This window comes from Epinephelus fuscoguttatus, linkage group LG20 (genome assembly GCF_011397635.1).
Source record: "Epinephelus fuscoguttatus linkage group LG20, E.fuscoguttatus.final_Chr_v1".
Lineage (NCBI taxonomy): Eukaryota > Metazoa > Chordata > Actinopteri > Perciformes > Serranidae > Epinephelus > Epinephelus fuscoguttatus.
The window spans coordinates 38,666,463-38,689,241 of record NC_064771.1 but is presented as its reverse complement, the minus strand read 5'-3'; the positions used below and the strand labels follow the sequence as shown (position 1 = coordinate 38,689,241).

General features: G+C 43.4%; 2 protein-coding genes across 5 annotated transcripts in view; one reads left to right on the top strand and one right to left on the bottom strand.

Moving 5' to 3' along the window:
• The window catches only part of LOC125880395 (transmembrane protein 150A-like), a 39,147-nt gene extending 31,082 nt beyond the window's left edge, over nt 1-8,065 (top strand). Inside the window, exons 7-8 of one of the 2 annotated variants that reach the window (XM_049562818.1) lie at nt 5,149-5,326; nt 5,915-8,065. In XM_049562818.1, coding sequence (XP_049418775.1) covers nt 5,149-5,326; nt 5,915-6,162 — 426 coding nt within the window. In that variant the 3' untranslated portion in view covers nt 6,163-8,065. The remainder of the gene's footprint in view (nt 1-5,148; nt 5,327-5,914) is intronic. The other variant, XM_049562819.1, reaches the window with a different exon arrangement.
• A 1,724-nt stretch (nt 8,066-9,789) lies between these two features.
• Nucleotides 9,790-22,161, bottom strand: LOC125880393 (S-adenosylmethionine synthase-like). 3 transcript variants are annotated; one of them, XM_049562813.1, is made up of 9 exons: nt 21,908-22,161; nt 18,827-18,904; nt 17,212-17,334; nt 17,003-17,115; nt 14,817-14,960; nt 13,901-14,119; nt 12,626-12,808; nt 10,859-10,992; nt 9,790-10,737 (listed from the first exon to the last, which is right to left on the bottom strand). In XM_049562813.1, exons 1-9 carry the CDS (start codon nt 21,996-21,998, stop codon nt 10,635-10,637), a joined length of 1,188 nt encoding a protein of 395 aa, XP_049418770.1. In that variant the 5' UTR covers nt 21,999-22,161; the 3' UTR covers nt 9,790-10,634. The 3 variants fall into 3 exon arrangements, with proteins under 3 accessions (XP_049418770.1, XP_049418771.1, XP_049418772.1); XM_049562814.1 differs by lacking the exons at nt 18,827-18,904; nt 21,908-22,161 and adding an exon at nt 17,838-18,331; XM_049562815.1 differs by lacking the exons at nt 18,827-18,904; nt 21,908-22,161 and adding an exon at nt 17,934-18,331.
• Nucleotides 22,162-22,779: the final 618 nt, after the last annotated feature.

The window sequence follows — 22,779 nt, the reverse complement described above, 5'->3', positions numbered from 1 at the left end:
GTAAACTAGTTTTGCAGTCGAGAGTCAAAACATCCATCACAGTTTGAACAATCAAAACAAAACATAGAATACAAGAAAGAAATTTAGAATTGACAGAAAGTGCTGCAATCCATAAAATAAAAGCAAATAATTAAAAACGCCAAGAGCAAAATTCCCTATAACCGCAGGTACCAGCCCTGCCACCTGTCTGACTGCTGAGCGTGGACACTTCCTGTGTCTGTCCTTTCAAATTAAAGCCCCACATGGTCCAGTCATATAGGTTTGGATTTATTTTGACAATGTGCAGCTCCTAATAGAGTTTCACTTTTGTTTTCCTGTGACTAAGCGACCAATGAAATCTTGTCGACTAATGACCTTTCAGCAGAGGGCGGCTCTACAGCAAACAGTTTCTTATTTACACATCCAGCTGTTACAGAGCAACAAAATGATTCAGAGTCTGTGTGTCTGTGTCCATCTGATGAATTTAAGTCCAATATTCACTTTTCTTTTAGCTCCGTTTTTAGCCTCCACCAACTCCTCCTGCTAAATGCTCCACTGTGTTCACCAGCGAGTCTCTAACTGTGTCTGTCTGCCAGAGCAGTAAAGCTACGGGGCTGAAAACCAAAACAATGAGCTGAACCTGACTGTAAAGCTGTGGCTGTATTACTCAGGCACGTGAGTGTGTTTTCAGAGGTCAGTGTTGTAGTCGGAGGCCCTCTCGAGTGTGTGTGTGTGTGTCTCAGATTCCTCCTGCTCTGTCTGCACATGCCTGGGCCCCTCTAATCACATTTTGGGGAACACACTGCACAGTTCATCCTCGGGGTCTGTCGTCCAACTCCCCCTCTCGTGGTTAAGGCTGGTCCTCCTCTTTTCTGATTGGCTGACGGGGCCCTCCTCCCTGTCGGTGCTCATTCTTACATAATGAATCTCGGTGTTTCCCGTTTAGAGTAAACATGGCAAGAGTCCTTGAAGAGGTGATTTACAGCATAAATGTGCTCCATCCATCTGCTGAGCACTAAACGGCCACACACACACACACACACACACACACGAGGAGCCGCTGTTTATATCGCAGTGATTAAGTGTTGATGTTGAATTGGAGTTTTTGGAAATTATGAATGAGATTTGGCAAAGAGAGGCTGCAGAGAGGAGACGTACCGAACACTGTGTGTATCAGGTTTTCAAAAGATTTAATTCAAGAGTCATTTGTCCAGTTTTAACCCTTAAGAGTGGAAACAGACGTCCAGATGGCTTTTGTTTTCTTCAGAGCCTAGCAACAACAACAACACAAACACACTGCAATTTGTTTTCCACCTTTTCTTCTGTTGTCTCTCCTATTCCACAACTGAGGATAACACCTGCAAAGAACTTACACTGATTCTCTTTAGTAACTGGATTTAGATACTGACAGCTAACGGGGAAACAAAAGGGTTAATCTCATGTGGTTTTGGTTGCACAACACACTGTAAACCCCAATTTATCCACGACACTAAATTTAAGTGTCCCAGCATGCTATGAGACGATGCATTTAAAGCCACTTTGTAGCCTTTATATTTGGCATTACACTGCACAACCTACAGCATAGGCTTTGGGCTGTTTCTGTGTGGTGTTATTGAATATTATTTCTGGCATACGCGATTCAAGTATTGTTGTAATGGGCTACAGTAACTGTTTTTTACATGCACATAAGTTTTGTCTTTTTAGTCGGCTGTTGAAAAAAAAAAATACCACGTCACATCCATATTGCAATGAATTGTGGGCAATTAAATCAGTAAAGTGGCTGAAGTCTGCGCCCAAAATGGACTCTCTGGAAGTCTGCAGAAACCCCTCTTTAGGCCCCTTGTGGACTGGATGAATTGTGGTTCAGTCAGGAACACTTAAGTCAAAGAAAACTTTACTTCCATTTGCAGTATTATATTTGGCGGTATGGCTCTGTTATCGGGCCTCTCTGCCTTTCCACAGGCCTACATGGAAAGCCTAAGGCGGAGAGAGCAAACCTCACCACCCTTCCATGTGCAAACAGAGAAAGCTTGAGGCAGAGAGAGCAAATCTCCCTGCCCTTCTGTGTGCTAATGTGGAAAGCCTAAGGCGGAGAGAGCACACCTCTCTGCCCTTCCACATGCAGATGAGTAAGCCTTCAGGCAGATGCCCTTCCATGTGCATACATGGAAAGCCTAAGGTGGAGAGAGTACACCTCTCTGCCCTTCCATGTGCAAACATGGAAAGCCTAAGGCGGAGAGAGCAAACCTCACCACCCTTCCATGTGCAAACAGAGAAAGCTTGAAGCAGAGAGAGCAAATCTCCCTGCCCTTCTGTTTGCTAATGTGGAAAGCCTAAGGCGGAGAGAGCACACCTCTCTGCCCTTCCACATGCAGATGAGTAAGCCTTAAGGCAGATGCCCTTCCATGTGCATACATGGAAAGCCTAAGGCAGGGAGAGCAGCAGCAAAGACCTCCGGGAACAGAACAGAGCAGCATCAGTGACAAACAGAAATGACATTGATGAGTCAGACACAGCATGAAAAGGAGGAGCTGGGGTGGAGGCAGGTTGCAAAGCAGCTTGCAGAGGAAGCAGCAACAGTAGGCAGGTCAGAGCAGTTTAAATAGGGCGCCCTGAATGATTTGGTTGCATAGAAAGGAATCATGTGATCTATCAGCTGACTCCCTTCCATCAATCAGCTGATCCATCAGTTGGTTAGGCTGTTTGAGATCAGCTGATGTAGCTGGGATGTGAGTTGAGCCTGACATCTTGTCCTGCCTGAACTAACGCTATGCTCAGTTCTTGGACAGCCCAGACTTCCCGGGAATCTGCTCGCAACGTCCATGAATCTGTAAGTGCGGTAAGATCGGGACATTTGTATTCAGCTGAACACTGGCTCAGGAAAGGGCCAATCAGGTTTTCATGAAAGCCATTTTGCATTTTCGCCTCGGCCACTGTAGTTCTCCTATATGCTTGGCATACAAGAGGCAAATTTATTTTTTCTAGGATGGTGAAGGCACGACCCACCTTACTCTGCCTTACTCTGCCTCTGATTGGCTTGAGCCCTGTTCCCTGCCCCCCCCCCCCCCCCCACCACCACCACCACCACCACCACCACCACCACCACCACGTGAACGAGGCAAAGCCAGCACAGTGGGTGGATCTGAGGGGTCTGGTGGAGCTGTAAGTGTGAAAATCAATTTTAAAACTGCCGATAAAAAACTTAAGTTGATGCAATTTAAAGTCTTCAGCAGAGAGGCGTGAGCATAGTCAGTCTTCCTCGTGTTCTTCCTCCCTGTCGACCTGAACAGAGAACTTCTTCATGGTTTTTGTGGAACCAGCACACACACATATAATTCAACCAGACTATACGCTTGCTCGCTCTTTGTGTCCTCTCCCTGTAATTACTCACCTCAAACAGCTGTGACGTCTCCCACAATGCACCTCTGCACTGCATTTAACCCCACGTTCAGGATGTGTCTTCATCGTACCAGCTGCTGCATTTGAAAATATGCACTCAGGAAGCATTTTAAAGATTATAAATGCAGTAGAGATGAACTTCCTCTGTGATGCTGAAACTGAACGAGTAGATCACAGCAACAGGTTCTTATCAGTTCAAACACTGAGCGTTCTGTCTTTCAGAGTCACAGACGATAACAGAGATGATCACATTGGTTGTGTAAATGAGTATCATTACAGTTTTTCTTTCATCATGTGATTTGCTGGTTGAGATCATCCCGTCCTGTCCTCTGGCGTTCTTTGTCCGGTGATCTTGTAACAGTGATTACCCAGAGTTCCAGTGTCAGGTCACCATGACCCTTTGTGTATTTTTTTATCAGCTTTGTTGTGTTCAGATGTTCCCACAAGAAGACCACAAGAAATGTTGCTCAGATGTTCGTACATTTAGAGGTCGAGGGTTAACTTCTCACACATCTTTGAAGGATGATTGTTAGAAGAGAATTTAACATGACAATATTTTTTGTGAAATAAATAGGTATCAGCATCAATATTTAGATACAGCACATGTGAGACTGTTATCTTTGGTAAAGAAGAAATAAATAAATATCCATCCAAATTCAAGACTGATCTGTAGCAGCTGTGTGAGGCACAGCAGTGCTTAAAGTCCACATGCTCACAATACAATGCTAACATGCAGATGTTTAGCAGGTATAATAATCACCATCTTAGTTTAGTATGTCAGCATTCATAGGCCCCGATCTGTGTGGGTACATGAGACCCTAAGAAAGAGGCGGAATCATGGGGCCAGCTGTAAACTTGTTGTTATGATGAGTGAAAACTTTGACCTGCTAGTGGCACAGGGAGAAATGTCAGGGGATTAGGATTTATCCTCAGTGGACCTTGAATGTCTGCACAGATTTGAATGGAAATCTATTTAATAGTCATTGAAATACTTTACAGAAAAAAACAAATGTGAACCTCATGGTGGCGCTATAGTAAAAGTGAGGAGATCGTTAATGACGTTAGGCTTCATCCTTTGGGGGACATGAATATTTGTACAAAACTTGTCCAGTGTCCTTGCTGCAGTGATGAGGGGTTTGATTCCAGCCTGCAGCCCTTTGTTGCATGTCATCCCCTCTCTCTACCCCTTTTACGCTTAGACTATCCTATCTAATAAAACCAAAAATCCCCCAAAATAATCTTTAAAAAACAAGGAAGAAAAGACAAGAAATGAAAAACGAAGTGGGACTCGGCTGACAAGGAAACAGGAGCAACAACACTGAGGGACAGAAACCATAACAGCTGATTGTGTATAATGATGCTCACCCTTGTGAAAGACTGTTTGTAACGTTAGTATACTGTATGTGATAATTCTGTCTTTTCTCCAAGAACACAAAGTTTAAGCGATAAAAGCAAAGTCCTGTGTGTGTGCAAATAGTTTTGCTAGTTGTGCACTTTTCACTACATGGCTCATGTAGTCACTTTGTCTCTTTGTTTTCTTTTTTGTCGTATATTGCTCTTGTGAAGCACTTTGTGACCTATGTCTGTGAAAAGTGCCCTATAAATAAAATGTACTTACTTATAGATATAAAATCATTAAAAAATGCTTAATGATAAAAACAAAATCTCTCCAAGTTTTCCTGTGATCATCGCTTCTACTGCTACCTGCATTTCCCTGAGGTTAAATAGTACCTGTGCACTCTTTAAACGTTTCGTGTGTTTATTTCTCAGGTGGATTTTGCCAAAGTCCTGCACTATGTTGGAGCCGGCGTGGCCTTCCCCTCCAGCATGCTGTTTGTATGTCTTCAGTCGGCTCTGACCTACAGACTGGCCAAGACCCAGGAGGAGTACCGGATAGGTCACCTGCGTGTGGGGATGACCCTGATGGCACTGATCGCCCTGGTGCTCAGTATCCTGCCAACATGAAGCTTATTCTGTGTTTGTCTCAAAGCAACACTTTTCTTGCTATTTAAGGTATTTGCCTTTTACTTTTAGTGAGTTTTGGGCGTATACGACCAGTTCAGATAGCTCACAAAGATTTCCTATTATTTTTTTCCTCTTAAATGACTTGAGGGAACTTTTTGGAATCCGGACGTAACATCTGGTTTAATAAATGTCGTGGAGGTAGAGTGCGTTATGTTCACGTCCATGTTCTTGGCTGTCCACACAGACTGTGATGCTCTCCTGTCCTTCAGTCTGTTCAGAGGTTGTTTGTGTAAGCTGTGTTATGTGGCCCCCTGCTGGAGAAAAAACTCTCCTACATCCCTTTCTTGAATCAATACAACCAAACTCTGGACTGTTTTACATTGGACACTGTTGTATAACAGCACGTACTGCATGAATAACCTTCTACATCAAAAATAAGAAAACAGACGTCCTCAAATAACACACCCATAAAAACCACACATCTGCATGTTTTGGATTCATGAGAGAGATTTTCTGACCTCGTCTTCCTCCTGCTGTGCAGCCATTGTTCTCCTTAACCTCTGATCACCAGGTGGAGTTTTCTTTTGCCAGGAAAGCTTCGCCCTGCAGCACACCTCCGCCATCTTTGAGTGGGTCTACTGTATGCTCATCATGCTCTTCTATGGGACCTTTGCCTTTGAGTTCGGGGGCATGTCCGGGGACACCTTGATGGTGCTGTCCAGAGGAGGAGGGCTGCAAAGCTTCTCCACCTCTGGACACAAGACGGAGGTGGGTGGCAGCTCCAACCACCACCAGCCAGAGAACTTTTCAATGCTGTAACCATACTGTAGCGAGCTTCAGCGCCCCTGAAGGTCAAAGGGACGATCTGGAAGACACCAACATGGAGTCTAGAAGCTGGAGGCTGCACATCCTCACGCTCACTATCGCACACAGCCATGGTGCCAAAGCTCTTCTGCTCAGCAGCGACCAAAGACTGACAGACTTTACAGACTTTTATCCTGCTTTGCTAAAGCGTGCAGGCTACGACTGCAAAACGTTGCACAATACTATAAGTGCCTTTCTGAGCACTGAAAGAGACACACATGTGCACACACACGCACACAGCCCTCGCTGTTTGTTTTAACTCTGTTAATGTAACAATCACTCTCTGCATTCTTGGCTGAGGTTGCCTTTTATCAGACTGAGCGTCCTGAAAGGGCCTCAGATGCAGTGGCGTCAGTTTGTTTGCATGTTAAGATGTTCAGACACCGAGCTCCATATTGTTTTTAACTCAGGAAGTTTTGTTACACAATCAACTTTCACTCCTTACCTCACTAGTAAGGTGGAGTTCTCCAAAAAAGTTTGACAATAGATGGACTAAAGGTTACTCAGTGCCAAGAATAATTCATTTACAGGTTCTGTCTGTAACTGTTTTTTATTTTCAGTGGGTGAACAGGTTCTGACATTACTTAAAAAATGAGACTGTCCCCAACTTTCTCAGTTGCCTCTTGCAGCCTGTGCGCTGACTTCTAGGTAAAAGACTCGGGACCTGATGCACATTCCCTAGTGCCTTGCCTCTCTTCATCTTCACTACAGCGCTAACAGTGTGCAACAGTAGCTAATGTTAGCCAAGAAATGGAGTCTGCTAACTTCAACAAATGACGTGCACCCACAGCGGCGGCCTGGTGGAGATGGATCTTCACTTAGCACCCTGTAGCAACTTGAATTCAGACAGGACAAAACCTTATTGTTGCAGCTTCAGGGGTCTGATCTCACACTGCCCTCTCAACTGCCCCAACTCCCTGCCGGATAAGCAAACTTTCTGTTGCTGCCATTACACAGGTAAGACCCAGTGCAGCTGCTGGCTGCCAGCCTTTTGTGAATCCCGAGGTTGGGGGTTTGCGCTAACTGAATTTAAGTTGCCACAGTGGCTAAGGTCTGAGCTGCAGTCTGCTCTTGTCCAGGGAAGTAGTGTCCTCGTGGCAGAAGTGAGGCTGATGGTCCACCAGCTAGCTAGTTCTTGACTCATTTGTGAAATTATAAGAAAGAAATTACGTTATGAGGCAACCAATGCTTAGTTACAGCTAGCTAGCTACCTTAGCTTGCTTGTTCACTAACATTATCACCAGCAAAATACAATCTGAGTGGATTTTTTAGTTGGCTAGTTTGCCAAATTACTTCACCAGCCAATGTAATTCATTATACTAACTTATGTATAGTGACAACCTGTGTTGATTTAATCAACAATTAAAGATTGTTGATTCAAGTGCTTTCTACGAGCCAAAAGTGATGCAGTACAGGCCAAGAAGTTAACCTGAGCTGATGTTAGCTGCTAGCTAGCTGTAACTTAGCTAATCTACATGGTTGCTCAATGTTCTTAAAGTTTCATAAAGAACCTTTAATGTTGTTTATTTTTGTATGTCCATATGTTGAACTATTTTTAGTTTTTTATCGTATCTACAGAAATATTTTGTTCAACTCTTTACGTCGCCAACGTCGCCCAAGTAGTTGTCTCATACTTTCCTCAAATAAGCTCTGTTGTATATTTTATTGTATCAGCTCTGCGCCAAAAGATGTTGTATCGTTGCTCTCGGTTTCAGTGGGACCAAACTATTTGTATCGTCATGCTGATATTTGATATTTGATCATATGCAGAAATACTTTTAAAGAACATGAAGTTCAACAATGTATACAGATGACAAAAGAATTAAAGCGAATATGGAAAAATGACGATTTCTTTATTTTCAGTCATTCATGCAGCTTTGAAGAAAAACTAAATACCTCTTTTGAAATATTTTATTGTTCAAACATATTTACATATTTTTTCAGGACTAATGACACAGTATGTGTAAAGAATGTGATTTCAGATGAGAAAATGTTCCTGTCAAGGTGACAGATTTGAAGGTTTTTCTCTGATTCTGACTTTAAAATATTTTGAGATCACACCTCATCTCTGCTTTGCAGATATTTGCAGGTCTTGATGAAATTAATACTAATTTCAGTGTCAAATAATAATAAAACTTAATAAACAGCTATTTCATTTCAATCAAAAATATAACAGCATGTTAAGAATGCAGGTTTGTTTGTTTATTTGTTACTAAAACTCTAAAAACATAAGACTTTCAGCCTAAACTGAATGTAATCATCCAGCATGACACTAAAACATGCAGCTATCTAATATTTTAACTTCAGGATTTTTCTCATTTCCAAGGTTGCTGACATTTGAAACTTCATCCACTGTATTTTGAGATCACATCTCATATTTGCTTTTCAAGTGTCCTCAGGTCTTTAATTCAGAACTTTATGTCAAGGCTGCAGGTTTGTGCATTAATTTCTGACTAAAACAGAAACAAGAGTTCTGAAACTATATAGCTGTATTACTGAATGTTAACTAACCTGTGTTAAGTTGAATTTGTGAAGAAAACATTTTTCTTGCCTCCTTGGTGAATGAAAAATCCAAAAACTGAGAAAATTCTTGATTCTTGAGGGTCCACGTAAAACAACAGCAGAAAACATCTTTTTACGAACTTCCACACAACTGTTGCAGTATAATCCAGATCTGAAATGTACAGTATGCTCTGTACTTCCTGAACACTTGCATTTTTGCTACAACCTTACAAGTTAGTACACTTCCACATACTCAGATGAGTGCAATGCCTGCTCGGTCGCCTTTACTCCAAGTCAGTAAGAAATGTTTCTGTTTCTGTATTCTTTGTTCACTGTGGAGGCATGCAAGAAAACCAGGGTAAGTAATTAATAAACAAATGACCTTTTAAGACCTTTTAAAGGCCTTAAAATACCCAGCATAACACTAACACCTGCTCTATATAAAAAAACATTTTCTCTAGTTCCCACTTCATACGTTTCTAACATTTGCAACTCTTTTGGGACGTCTACTGTGTTTCTCCTCGCCTGTCAGATTGTCTTAGTCGGATCTCTGCTTTGCTCTCTTTGGCAGCACCAATGGCGGGAAGTAGTATTTGCAGTGTGTTTGTTGGCAGACCACTTTAAACAAGGCTGGTAGAGTTGAAAACACATCAGTCTGATACTCTGCATTGGAACTATGTTAAATTGCATTGTCCCTATCAAATAAAAAATGAAATACAATGTGTGGGTCGAGGCCGGGGGGTTCTGATACTCTTACTAGAATATATAAAGAAAAAAGAAAAAGCACCATTCTGAGTAAGTTATTAATAACTTACAGAAACATTTAGTGATAGAAGGCTATTACAAAAGATTTTTAACTGATAGGGCTCAAGCAGGATTTGTACTTCTGTGTCGAATTGACACTGTGCCCTGCGCCTTACCCTGACATGCACCTCCCAAGACATGTAGCTACACATTGCGGTGACGCAGACCTCCTGTCCGAATTTATTGTGAAGACAATAAAGCCTTCACAAAAATAGCAGTCTTGTGTGTGATTTATCCTGGCTTCATATGAGCAGAGGAAATGTCCACTAGCCGCTAGGCTAATTTCACCATAGACTTGTGCTTTGTTTCCACTGAGGGAAATGGTTTCAGCTTACACATATAGACAGGAGGTCTGCGTCACCACGAAGTGTAGTTACATTTCTAAGGAGGTGCAGGTCAGGCTACAGCGCAGGCACTGCACCGATTCAAAAGTATAAATCCCACTGTAAGATGCGTGCAGCACAGAAACTACTCTGGACTTTTAAATATATATCTGCTGTTTATCTTCTGTGACCTCGTCTTTGTTTTGTGGAGATCAAGTGTCTGCAGGTCTTTTTATATGAAACTTAATAAATAACAATTTTACCTCGAACACAGACTGAACAGTAGATTCAGGGTGAAGGTTTGATTCATGCTGAAAAACAAACAAACAAAAACTTTTTTTCTGTATGTAAAAGCTTTAAGATGTAAAGAAGGCTTCAGTAACACTAAAACCTGCAGCGCACAGTTTGAATCATATAAAAATATTGACATCAACAAACAAAGAAGGAGATTTCTTTTTTAAGACATAAAAGCGTATTTAAACACATGCGTGACAGCTCTCCCTTTAAATTTGGTCATTCACTTATTTCTGGACAGAAAATGGTTGCATGTGACTGTACACTGAATCTACGGGACAAAAATACCACATGGCTCACTCATATTTCATGTTACTATTGAGGGGTCGTAAATTACAGATGGAACCTCCTTCCTCTCGTCCAATCACTGGAGATTATCTGCTCCCACCCCGATCCATCCCTCCCAGCTGCCTTCTTCTTACTGGGTTACAGCAGCACGAGGACAGCTGTCTATACATCACACACTCACACACACACACACACACACACACATAGACACTCTATCTAGAATTTGAGGTTCTTTGGGACCTCCCAGGGGAACTCCTTCCTGCCAAAGTGTCCGTAGCAGGCCGTCTTCTGGTAGATGGGTCTCTTCAGGTCCAGGTCACTGCAGCATGAGACAGATACATTCAGATACTTAAACCCTGAGTATTTTTACATTTCCCACAACGATCACGTTGCACATATTAATAACAAAGCAGATGCAGTGTGATGAGTTTAATGCCGACCTGACGATGACGCCAGGTCTGAGGTCAAAGTTTTTGTTGACGATCTGCAGCAGCTGCTTCTCGCTCAGGTGAGAGGAACCGAAGGTGAAGAGGGAGATGGAGAGCGGGTGGGCCACTCCGATCGCATACGCCACCTAGAAATACAAAGAGAAAACAAGTCAATCAATCAATCAATCAATCAATCAGTAGATCTTTCATGACTTGTAGACGAGAGTTTAAGTTAAAACTGTGATCTGTATTTTTGGCCTTGTGCAGGATTTTGGGGATGGATTTAACTTTTCTGTGTCAAAGTGACCGGACCAAAAGAAGTGTCCACATACTTTTGGCCAGAGTGACAGACAGTCCTGATCATGAAGGATTCTCAGAAGGGCGCAGTACCATCCAACTACTGGCCAATAACCTGCTTCTGTACAACATGGGAGCTCCTGTCAGGCATCATAGCGACCCAATACATGAGCACGGCCCATAAAGGAATTGGTAGTAATACCAAGGTAGCCAAACACCAGCTACTGGACAATAGAGCACTCACCCAAGACTGCAAGACCAGGCAGACCACCCTGTGCACCGCCTGGATGGACAACAAGAAAGCCTAAGACTCAATGCCATACACATGGATACTGGAATGCTTGGAAATGTCAGTGGGTCTGTGGAAAACGACTCTGTAGGCCAACTCACAAGTTACCATCAAGTGTGGCATAAATCAAGGGGATGCACTCTCCCTGCTCCTGTACACCCGCACAGGCCTGAACCCCCTCAGCCAACTCATCACAAAGAGTGACTTCGGATACCAGTTTTGAAGTGGTGCAACCATCAGTCACCTGCTCTACGTTGATGACATGAGGCTGTTATGCTAGGGGTGAGCGAGACATCGACTCACTGATCCACCTCACTAAGGTCTACAGCAATGACTTCAGAGTGTCATTTGGACTGGATAAGTGTGGTCGCATGGTGTCAAAAGCCTCTTTTACACTGCCAGATTTTCGGCGAACGTTGGGCCGTTTTGCCAGCAAGCTGCGAGCGTTTAGACACACAGAGGCAGATTGCCGAGTTGATCCAAGGTGCCCTTGTCCTCGCAAATGAAGAGGCCATTAACCGTCAGATGATGGGGACGGTGAAGAACGGGCCGACCTAGGAGAGAATCGCCGAAGGACTGACCAGCCGCGGCTTCCCTCCCACGTCACTGTTTACGTCACACGCTGAGCTACACGTTTTGTTACTTGCTCACGCCCCCCATTGCCCCGAAAAAGGCACATTCTGTATAAACAAAAGTAGGTAGGCGGCATTTTGCTGCACTCCCCGATTTTGTTTTTATACTGCCAATGCTGAAAAAACACTGATTGGGCTTTCCTGCTAATTTGCACAATTCCTGTTTAAAAAAGGCCAAAGAGAGGGAAGACAATCAGGACCAAGGGGGTCGAACTACCAGAGGGCAGCATTGCAGATGTTCAGAACAGCTACAAATATCTTGGGGTCCAGCAGGAAATGGGAACCATGAGGAGGCTGCAAGAAAGTCATAGCCAAAAACCTTTACAGAGTGAGGCAGGTCCGAGCCATCAACCCATACGCCCTACCAGTCATCGTATACCCCACTGGTATAATAAGCTAAGTTACTGCACAGAACCCTCAAACTCCCAGGCCTTTGGTAAAGGACCCGAACCTTTTTCCTTTGAGCTTCAAGAAAAAAGAAAACCTTAAAACCAATAAAAGAAGCTCCACACCAAACATTACGAATGTCTCATATATTTCAGAAGGACTTGTTGATCTCACCTGCACCAGCACCCTCCTGCACAGTTTGGCCTTCACCAGAGACTTTGCCACCCAGCGGGCGGCGTAGGCAGCTGAGCGGTCCACCTTGGTGTAGTCCTTCCCAGAGAAAGCCCCGCCGCCGTGAGCCCCCCAGCCCCCGTATGTGTCGACGATGATCTTCCTGCCCGTCACTCCAGCATCGCCCTGACAGAGAAACATACAGACACTTACATTTACATCGCTTTTGCAAAAACTGTGGATGTTAAATGAAAAATTTACTGTTCTTCTGTATTTTGTAGGATTTTTTACATTGAAAAATATCTTTATCTTCTAATTAAACCTAATTATGTTGAGCCATAAATCATCATGTTATACAAGGAGTTTCTGTCGTGATCCTGGTTTTTGTTTATATTCTGTTATCTTGAGGACTTCGTTTTGGGGTTTCCTGTTTGTGTTCTTCCTTGTTTTATATTATTCATTCATGTTTAATGTGTTTCCTGTTTTATTTTGTAGAGTCTCTCCTCATGTGTCTACTTTCCCACTTGCATTCAATCACACCTTCATCAGTCTTCATCAGTCTCGTTAGTCCTTCCCTGTTCCCAGAGTCTCCCCTCACACCTGTTCTGTATTAGTCTTGTTTGCTCCACCCTTGTTGTAAGCCAGTCCCCATTTCCCTCCCTTTGTCCGAGTCCTCCTGCTCCAGCTGTGTCTCGTTCTTTTGATTAGTTCTTTATATGTATATATGCTTGTGTGTTTCCCTTTGTTACTTGTCAGTTTGTCTGTGTTCATCTCCAAGTTCATGGTGTCATTTCTTCCCGGTCTCTCGTGTTCTGTTTTAGATTTTCTCCCTGAGTTATTCCTTGTGTTCATCGTGCTCTCTCTGGTTTGTTTCAGTTTAGTTTTGCTTCTCCTTTTTTGTGTGTTTTGTTGCCTGCCTGTTTTGAAGATTTTTTTTATCAGCATTGAAACTCGGTTTTTGTTAAACCTTATACCTGCCTCCTGCTCTGCAGTTGGGTCCTTCCTGAACTGATTCCTGACAGTTTAAAACCTTTAACCTGTCAGATTGTGGCAGAGAATGGAAATCTGGCGCAACTTCACCAACTTTTAAAGGGCACGAAGAAGAAAAATAGGTTGTCAAAACTTTTGCAACACTTGAAGTATAAACAACTTTGGCGGTTTTACCAATGTGTTTTGGATTGTGGCCTTCATCATCAGAGTCATCATGAAACACATTACAGAGAACATTTTAAGAACATGAGATTGAATGAAAGAAAAACAACCTGAAGAGGTTTTTACCTGTGGTCCGCCGATGACAAAGCGTCCGCTGGGCTGCAGGTGGTAGACAGTGTCCTCGTCCAGGTACCTCGACGGGACCACGGCCTTGATGACCTTCTCCTTCAGGACCTTCTTCTGCTCCTCTAGACTCACATTGTCATCATGCTGCGCTGAGATCACCACAGTGTGAACCCTCTTGGGGATCACAGCTCCGTTCTCTTGGGTGTAGTGAACCGTCACCTGGATGGATGGGTGTGGAGAGGCTTCGGTATTTCTACTATTACACTGCATCACGCTCAAATTTGGATATAATTCCAGTTTTAAGGCATTTAAAGGGATTTAAATTTTCAACTTCATCAACCCAAAAAACAACAAACTCCAAAAATACAGACAACATTTTTATATTTGAGCTTTTGCAATTGAAGTCTTGACACGTGTGCAGTGAGTCCAAAGCACCCATACGATCCGATGCATGCACAGGCTGAAACTGTCGAGGTGTTATTGGAAAGACGTCTCCCAGCTCAGATGTTGCATACCAGCGTGCTCTGGTTGGTCAGCACATTCTGGTGGTCTAACTATCTCGTGAGTAACTGCACACAGGGAAAACTACCAGCTTCACTTCCAGGATACCTCAGAATATATTTTGATCCATAATAATACTAAACATTTGGGTTTTAAGTTGGATGACTGTCTAACTTTTAAGGAGTGTATCAGTGTTTGAATTCATTCAGAAGATGGAGTTCTGGGATTAGCACTGAACAAAGCATTTTAGATAAGACAGCACTTTATTGTGAAGGGTTGTACAGCAATTGCAGTACAAAGTAGAAAAAGTACAAATCTAAAATATCAGTAAGGTGCAAGTCCAAACTATACACAGTGCGAAGTAAAAAAAAAACCAAAACACTGTCTGTACTGCAGTGGTGTATTTGGATCTCACCTGTGTCTTGGAGTCGGGGCGGAGCCAGGGGACAGTCCCGTTACGTCTCAGTTCGGCCATCTTGGCGTTGAGTTTGTGTGCGAGGACAACGGTGAGGGGCATTAACTCCTCTGTCTCATCCGTGGCGTATCCAAACATCAGACCCTGTCCTCACAGGATGAAACTAATGTTGTTACCAAAGTTTTTGTCGTATTCATAGCAACACTGTGTGTGTAATACATCTTAAAGTTGGTTTTCAGTCTCTTCAAGTACACTGAACAAAAATATAAACGCAACACTTTTGTTTTTGCTCCCATTTTTCATGAGCTGAACTCAAAGATCTAAAACATTTTCTATACACACAAAAGACCATTTCTCACAAATATTGTTCACAAATCTGTCTAAATCTGTGTTAGTGAGCACTTCTCCTTTGCCGAGATAATCCATCCCACCTCACAGGTGTGGCATATCAAGATGCTGATTAGACAGCCATCTCCAAAGGCATTTCAGACAATTTGGCAGTACATCCAACCGGCCTCACAACCGCAGACCACGTGTAACCACACCAGCCCAGGACCTCCACATCCAGCATGTTCACCTCCAAGATCATCTGAGACCAGCCACCCGGAGAGCTGCTGCAACAATCGGTTTGCATAACCAAAGAATTTCTGCACAAACTGTCAGAAACCATCTCAGGGAAGCTCGTCTGCATGCTCGTAGTCCTCATCGGGGTCTCGACCTGACTGCAGTTCGTCATCGTAACTGAGTTGAGTGGGCAAATGCGTTATTGGGGGGGTCTGGGGGGGACAGAAAACCAGTCAGTATCTGGTGTGACCACCATTTGCCTCACGCAGCACAACACATCTCCTTCGCATAGAGTTGGTCAGGTTGTTGATTGTGGCCTGTGGAATGTTGGTCCACTCCTCTTCAATGGCTGTGCAAAGTTGCTGGATATTGGCGGGAACTGGAACATGCTGTCGTATACGCCGATCCAGAGCATCCCAAACATGCTCAATGGGTGACATGTCCGGTGAGTATGCTGGCCATGCAAGAACTGGGATGTTTTCAGCTTCCGGGACTTGTGTACAGATCCTTGCAACATGGGGCCGTGCATTATCATGCTGCAACATGAGGTGATGGTCGTGGATGATGGCACAACAATGGGCCTCAGGATCTCATCATGGTATCTCTGTGCATTCAAAATGCCATCAATAAAATGCACCTGTGTTCGTTGTCCATAACATACGCCTGCCCATACCATAACCCCACCGCCACCATGGGCCACTCGATCCACAACACTGACATCAGCAAACCGCTCACCCACACGACGCCTCACATGCTGTCTGCCATCTGCCCTGAACAGTGAAAACCGGGATTCATCCATGAAGAGAACACCTCTCCAACGTGCCAGACACCATCGAATGTGAGCATTTGCCCACTCAACTCAGTTACGATGACGAACTGCAGTCAGGTCGAGACCCCGATGAGGACTACGAGCATGCAGACGAGCTTCCCTGAGATGGTTTCTGACAGTTTGTGCAGAAATTCTTTGGTTATGCAAAGTGATTGTTGCAGCAGCTCTCCGGGTGGCTGGTCTCAGATGATCTTGGAGGTGAACATGCTGGATGTGGAGGTCCTGGGCTGGTGTGGTTACACGTGGTCTGTGGTTGTGAGGCCGGTTGGATGTACTGCCAAATTGTCTGAAATGCCTTTGGAGATGGCTTATGGTAGAGAAATGAACATTCAATTCACGGGCAACAGCTCTGGTGGACATTCCTGCAGACAGCATGCCAATTGCACGCTCCCTCAAAACTTGTGACATCTGTGGCATTGTGCTGTGTGATAAAACTGCACATTTCAGAGTGGCCTTTTATTGTAGCCAGCCTAAGGCACACCTGTGCAATAATCATGCTGTCTAATCAGCATCTTGATATGCCACACCTGTGAGGTGGGATGGATTATCTCGGCAAAGGAGAAGTGCTCACTAACACAGATTTAGACAGATTTGTGAACAATATTTGTGAGAAATGGTCTTTTGTGTGTATAGAAAATGTTTTAGATCTTTGAGTTCAGCTCATGAAAAATGGGAGCAAAAACAAAAGTGTTGCGTTTATATTTTTGTTCAGTATATTTCTGTGAAAAACATCATAATTTAATCCAAATGTGACAGTCCAAGTAAATAAAAACAGAATTTGTGTGTTACTGACCTGGTCTCCAGCTCCGATGTCACTCTCGTGTCGATCAATATGGACTCCCTGTGCGATGTCAGGGGACTGCTGCTCGAGGGCCACCAACAAGTTACAGGTCTTATAGTCAAAGCCTGGACACACAGAGACAGGGACACGTCCATGAATTCAAATTACATGTTGGAGAAAGAGGTGCAGACAGCTAAGACTAAACATCTGGCTCCACTTGCCTTTGTCTGAGTTGTCGTATCCGATGTCTCGGATTGTGTCTCTCACCACCTTCTGGTAGTCCACATTGGCTCGAGACGTGATCTCACCACAGAGCAGCACCATGCCGGTCTTACACACCGTCTCTGTGTAAACACACACCCATAGAGGACATTGCACTGCGTATTCGTCTTCAAGTTTTGATTTTCTCTGCAACTCTAAAGTTAAAACACATTCCCTGTGATGACTTCATAATGAATTTTAAATTATGTGAGACTGAAGCGATCTGAAGTTTACAGAGAAACCCAATTTTATCTGTTTTACATCAGAAAGAAGAATAAGTATTTAAAGTAGTGTTATTTTCATGCCTAGGGGGCTCAAAGTTTTGATGAAGCGTCCTATGACTAGTTTAAAAAGGCAACAATAAGTAAATAAATAAACAAACATTCTGCATTTTTTCTTGCATTCACAGTGGGCACTGTTTACCTGCCATACATGCCATCTTCTCTGCTCATTCAGTAATTTTCCACTCTCCCTGCCTCTCCACTTCCCCTACCTGCCAGCCTATCACCTGTCCACACATCTCCCACTCCTGCAGTCCACCACACCCACCTCATCAAGCCAACTGCTCCCACCTGTGGATCATTACCTCCTGTCATTAGAAAGACTCTCCTTGCCAGACTCTTCTTTATCATTTATGTAAGACTTTCCACTTTTGTTCCCGGAGTGCTACATCATTGCCAACCTCGCCTGCTCCTGACTCTCCTGCTTCATCCGTTCCCTGGTGAACCACTCAGCCTTCTGTCCCCGACCAAGAGCTCTTCTTCCACGTTCCTGGTTTCTGTTCACCTGTTCCCTGTGGCTGCTGTGGAATTTGAGGCAAAGCCCAACGTCAGGCCATCAAAGTCCTCTCTGGTGCAGCTGAACAGTCAAGCCGGTGGCTATGGATCAAGAGGAAAGACACCACTTGGGCCCTGAAATACCACGAACAACAGCAGGGTTCAAGGGAGTAGAAGTGTTGCAGATGAGCCCTCTGGAGGCCCCAGCATGGCTCTGACTTTCACTTGCAATCGCAAGTAGGTGCAACAACAATCGACCAGTTAAACTTCACCCTGATTGAAGTCAGGTCAGTTTTTCTCCTGTTAGTTTCTTCTCTCTCCCTTATCGTAATAAAGGAGTAAGGGGGAGGGAGGGTGTACAGCTTGGTCTGGCAGGGGGGAGTTCAGTCCACACAGATGTTCTCCTTGGCTCTGCCTTCCCGATGCTCCTTCTTACTTTTCTATCTACCTTTGCTGTTTCCTACTTTTCTGTCCATCTAACTTTAACCCTTTGGCTCCCACTCTTAAAGCCCCCAGACGGCACTATCACTCCCACTCACAGTCTCAAGTATGTGCATGAAGGGATTGTAACATCCAGTCCTAAACTGAACTGTCCTCGTGTTGTTGCAACAACCAAATGAAGGCTTATTTTATCTGATCTTAAACTGTCAGCTGCAGAAATAATTTCACATACGTTCATGTCACTTTGTTAAACTTTCTTCTGGTTGTAAAAAATCTTTTGTTAACTATAATCCTGTGCTGTGGAAATATTGTAAATGCTCTGCTTCCCTCTGCTGGAGAGAAATACATTATCACTCACCACAGGCCACTTTAGCATCCGGGTCCTGCATCAGGTGAGCGTCCAGCACAGCATCACTGATCTGGTCACATATCTTATCTGGAACACAGCAGATTGAAGTACATTAATATCTGTTTCAATATGTGTGCCACTTTGTTTCCTTCTGTGACCTTTGGCTGCAGATTCCTCATCTGGGCAGAGCCTGAAAATATCAGATGTCAGAGGATGACACTCGTATCAGGAGCTGCAGCTCTATGAATAACCTCAGCTGGTCAATGTGACATGATACACTGTAACTCCATCAGGTCATCAAAGCATCGCCACGCTCACATCCACTACTGTACTCAGACACATGACACAAACTTTTTACTGCACCACACGAATCTGACAACTGAAGTTACTGTAGATTTTATTTTAACAAGACGTGAGACTCGTATTTTAACTGGGACAAATCACGAGTCACATATCCCCCCAATTCTGGCCTCCGTCCTTTGGTTACCTTGAACTGATTTCAAGATTCTTTTATTAAATTAAGTTAAATCAAATCAAATCAAATTAATACTCATTTTATTTTATGTTTTTTGAACTTGTACTTCAGTGGGCTGCGTTATCTCAAGTATTGTGCTTTACTTCACACACAAAGAAGAAGGTGCAGGTGAGTCTGTCCACCTGTCTGTCTGTCTGTCTGTCTGTGTCAATCTACAGGTGTGTTTGCTGAGGCCTCAGTGGGTCCTTTAACGCACCACCCCGCGAGCATGCTCAGTGACCCAAATCAAACGCACCTATGATGACGCGTGAACTACACGTGCACGCTGCGTATAGCAACGACCCAAAATGCTAATGAGCTCACAGTGGAGTCTCCAGCGGATGCGTCTGTGTTTGGACCTTTTCCTTCATGTTGTTTCCTTAAATGTGTTACTGGGACCAGAGAGACCGAGTGCACTGGCTGTATATCGCACTGGGAATGAAGCAGTTGAACTCGGAGCAGACTGGAGGACCGCAAGGTGCACAAGAGTCGCAAAAGGACGTCACACAGGTGAGTTGTAGTTATGTGCATGTGTTGTATTATGGGGTGTGTAAACACTGTGCAGCTCTGTGTTTGCTTTAACGTGTCTGTGGCTGCAGCTGCAGTAATAATAATCTGATAAGATGAAAGATAATAGAAGATCATGATGTCAAGTATCATTGTTTTTATCATATACATCTTTGATATGACAAATACAAATTAAACTTTTGCTGCAGTAACGATGACTCAAGTGAGATGTACAGACTAACTACTTTATGTTGTTGATGCTGACAAAGTTTTCCTCCAGGGACATAATTTACAGGTTAAAAAACAGGAATATATTGCAGTATGTTTTATCGCAATACACAGCATAACGCAACAGGTTTAAAAATGCAGTAATATTGTATTGTATCGTATCGTGATAATATTGTACTGTGGGGCCTCTGGTGATTCCCACCCTCACTGATATTGATACGTCTCTGTTGTTGCCTTGGTGATGTTTATTGTGCTTTTATGTGCCACATTATACGGTTTATGTTTTTTGCACCCAATACTGTGTGCATCACTCTCTTGGGTTTATTTTTTGGTCATTTTTGTTTAACCGTCTGAGTTTGTTCTGGTTGATTCTTGTGAGGCTTCACTGAGGAGGCTGGTTGATATCAGTTGTATTAACAGGCTGCAAAGTGCATCTGTAGAAATGAACATATTGTTGGTCTGGACATGAGGGCGCATGTTGCCGATATTGTTCCAATCCTGGCAATAACAATAATTTGCTGTCTCTGTGATATGGCGGTGCATCTTGTCTTCTGCTCAGAGGGTAAGAAGCTTCTGGACCTCATTGTTTTCTCAATTTGCAGACATTTTCAGCTGCTGTTCTTCTTCTTTGAGTTAGCTGCTAACTGCTAACAGATACTTTCTAAATCTACAGTGGGTCACACACACAATGCATTGTCACACCTGTGCCACTTATGATCCCATCCTACTGGCTATCCCATTTACGCGGACAGTTTCAACGCTATAACTACCTCTGATGCTGTTTTAAAGGCAAGACCACTCTGCCCAACATCGGGGCTGTTGCTGATGTTGCAATACTGTATAACAACATTACAACAGTGCTCCTGTTATTTAAACTAACATTCCACCTCGTCATAGGTCCAAGCAAAAAAACAAAAAGCAAAACTGAAATATGTAATTTGTGGTAGATTTTATTTAGTGGAACTGTTAATATTGTAACAGACTCAACAACTGTTGTTGTTCACAAAGTAAAGAAATGAGAGATCATTTTAGTTTTTACTGAATATTTGAAGGCAAACTGTTCGGTGACATAAAAAACTAAATCAACTATTTTGTTGCAATTCTATGTTCTTAAATTTAAATAAATAAATAAATAAATAAATAAATAAATAATACACATTTTTTACTAATTTGTCATATTGTCAAAAATATCGTTATCACAAAAATACCCTGAAATATGGTGATATTATTTTAGGGCCACATGGCCCACCCCTGCAGCTCACATGCTCTCTTCGTACTAACTGTGGAGTCAGCAGCAGCAGCTGCAAGTTCCTTATGAACAACTAAGAAAATGTGAATGACTCAGTTGATTAACTCAATATCCTGCATTTATTGAACATGTTTTCACATGTACAGTAAACTTAAATCAGTTTATTTTATTTTACATTTTCGAACTCATGAGGCGACTGAACTTGTTATTCAAGTTTTTTGTGTTTGGTGAACTGGAGTTTGTAAAGCAGCAGGGCAACGTTAAAAATGATCCACAGTGAGTGCATTTGAATTAAAAACTTAGATGTCACGTGCAGCTGCAGCTCTTTGTTCGTGCACTAAAGCATGTGGCCAGTCTGAGTTTACACCTTCATAGTCAGGATCCATGCTCTAAGTACAAATGATCACACTGAGTCAGAGGTGTGCAGCTCTGCAAACTGCTTTCTTTCTGGTACAGTGCCTCCATGCAGTGCTCAGGATTCTGCACATTCCTCAAAGTCATCAATGATCACTGAAACATCAAGTGTTGAACACATGATAACCACCACTGTTCCTCACTCAGCAGCAGCATGGAGAGGGAGTGCTGTACTCACCGGGGTGTCCCTCTCCCACAGACTCAGAGGTAAACATGAAGGAGCCGTCATGAGGAGCGTGGTCGTACATCCCGTCCACTGTCCCATTCATTTTGTCCCTTTGCAGATGAGCCTGATGTTCTGTAGACTGGATAGAGATGACAGAGATGGAAGAAGTGATGGCAGCGGAGCACAGAGGATCTTCACGTGTTTCTTATTAACACAGGAGAACAAAAAACGGACAGATCGTGCGGCTGCAGTCTAACAGTCCCGGGGCAGAGCGGCCCATAACTCTGCACTATATAAAGCAAAGACAACACACACACATGGGGGGAGGGTGCCATGTGAACCAGTGGGTGAGACCATTCAGAGGCGAGGGAGGGGACGTGGGATTCCTTTCTCCTCTTGTTCTTGGAGATACTTTTTCTTTAACTCCTCACGTGCTGAACGTTCCCACTCGGACAGAGAGTGAACTCGTCAAACTCGGATCCGTCTGATTGGCGGACTCTTGAATCAGAGAGTTTATCTAATCTGAGTTTTACTTTGAAGTTCCTCCACAGATTCATTCATGCCTGCTCTTTGTTTCTTTGTACCTGGGGGCCCCTGAGGTCTCTGACGGGGCGTCTCTGGCTGAGTACACATGGAGCCAGCCGCCAGTCAGAAAGTTACTAAGTTCATTTTTATTTTAAACAAGTGTGTTTGTTGGATTTTTAATATACTTCGAATAAAACATCAAAAACAACAACAAAAAAACAAGTAAGGCACAAAATAGAACACTCACGTCAGGCGTCATCTTCAATCAGTCAAACTTTATTTATATGGCACTTTGCGCACAAAAAGAATGCAACACAATGTGCTTCACCACGATTAAAGAGAGGAATAGAAAATAAATA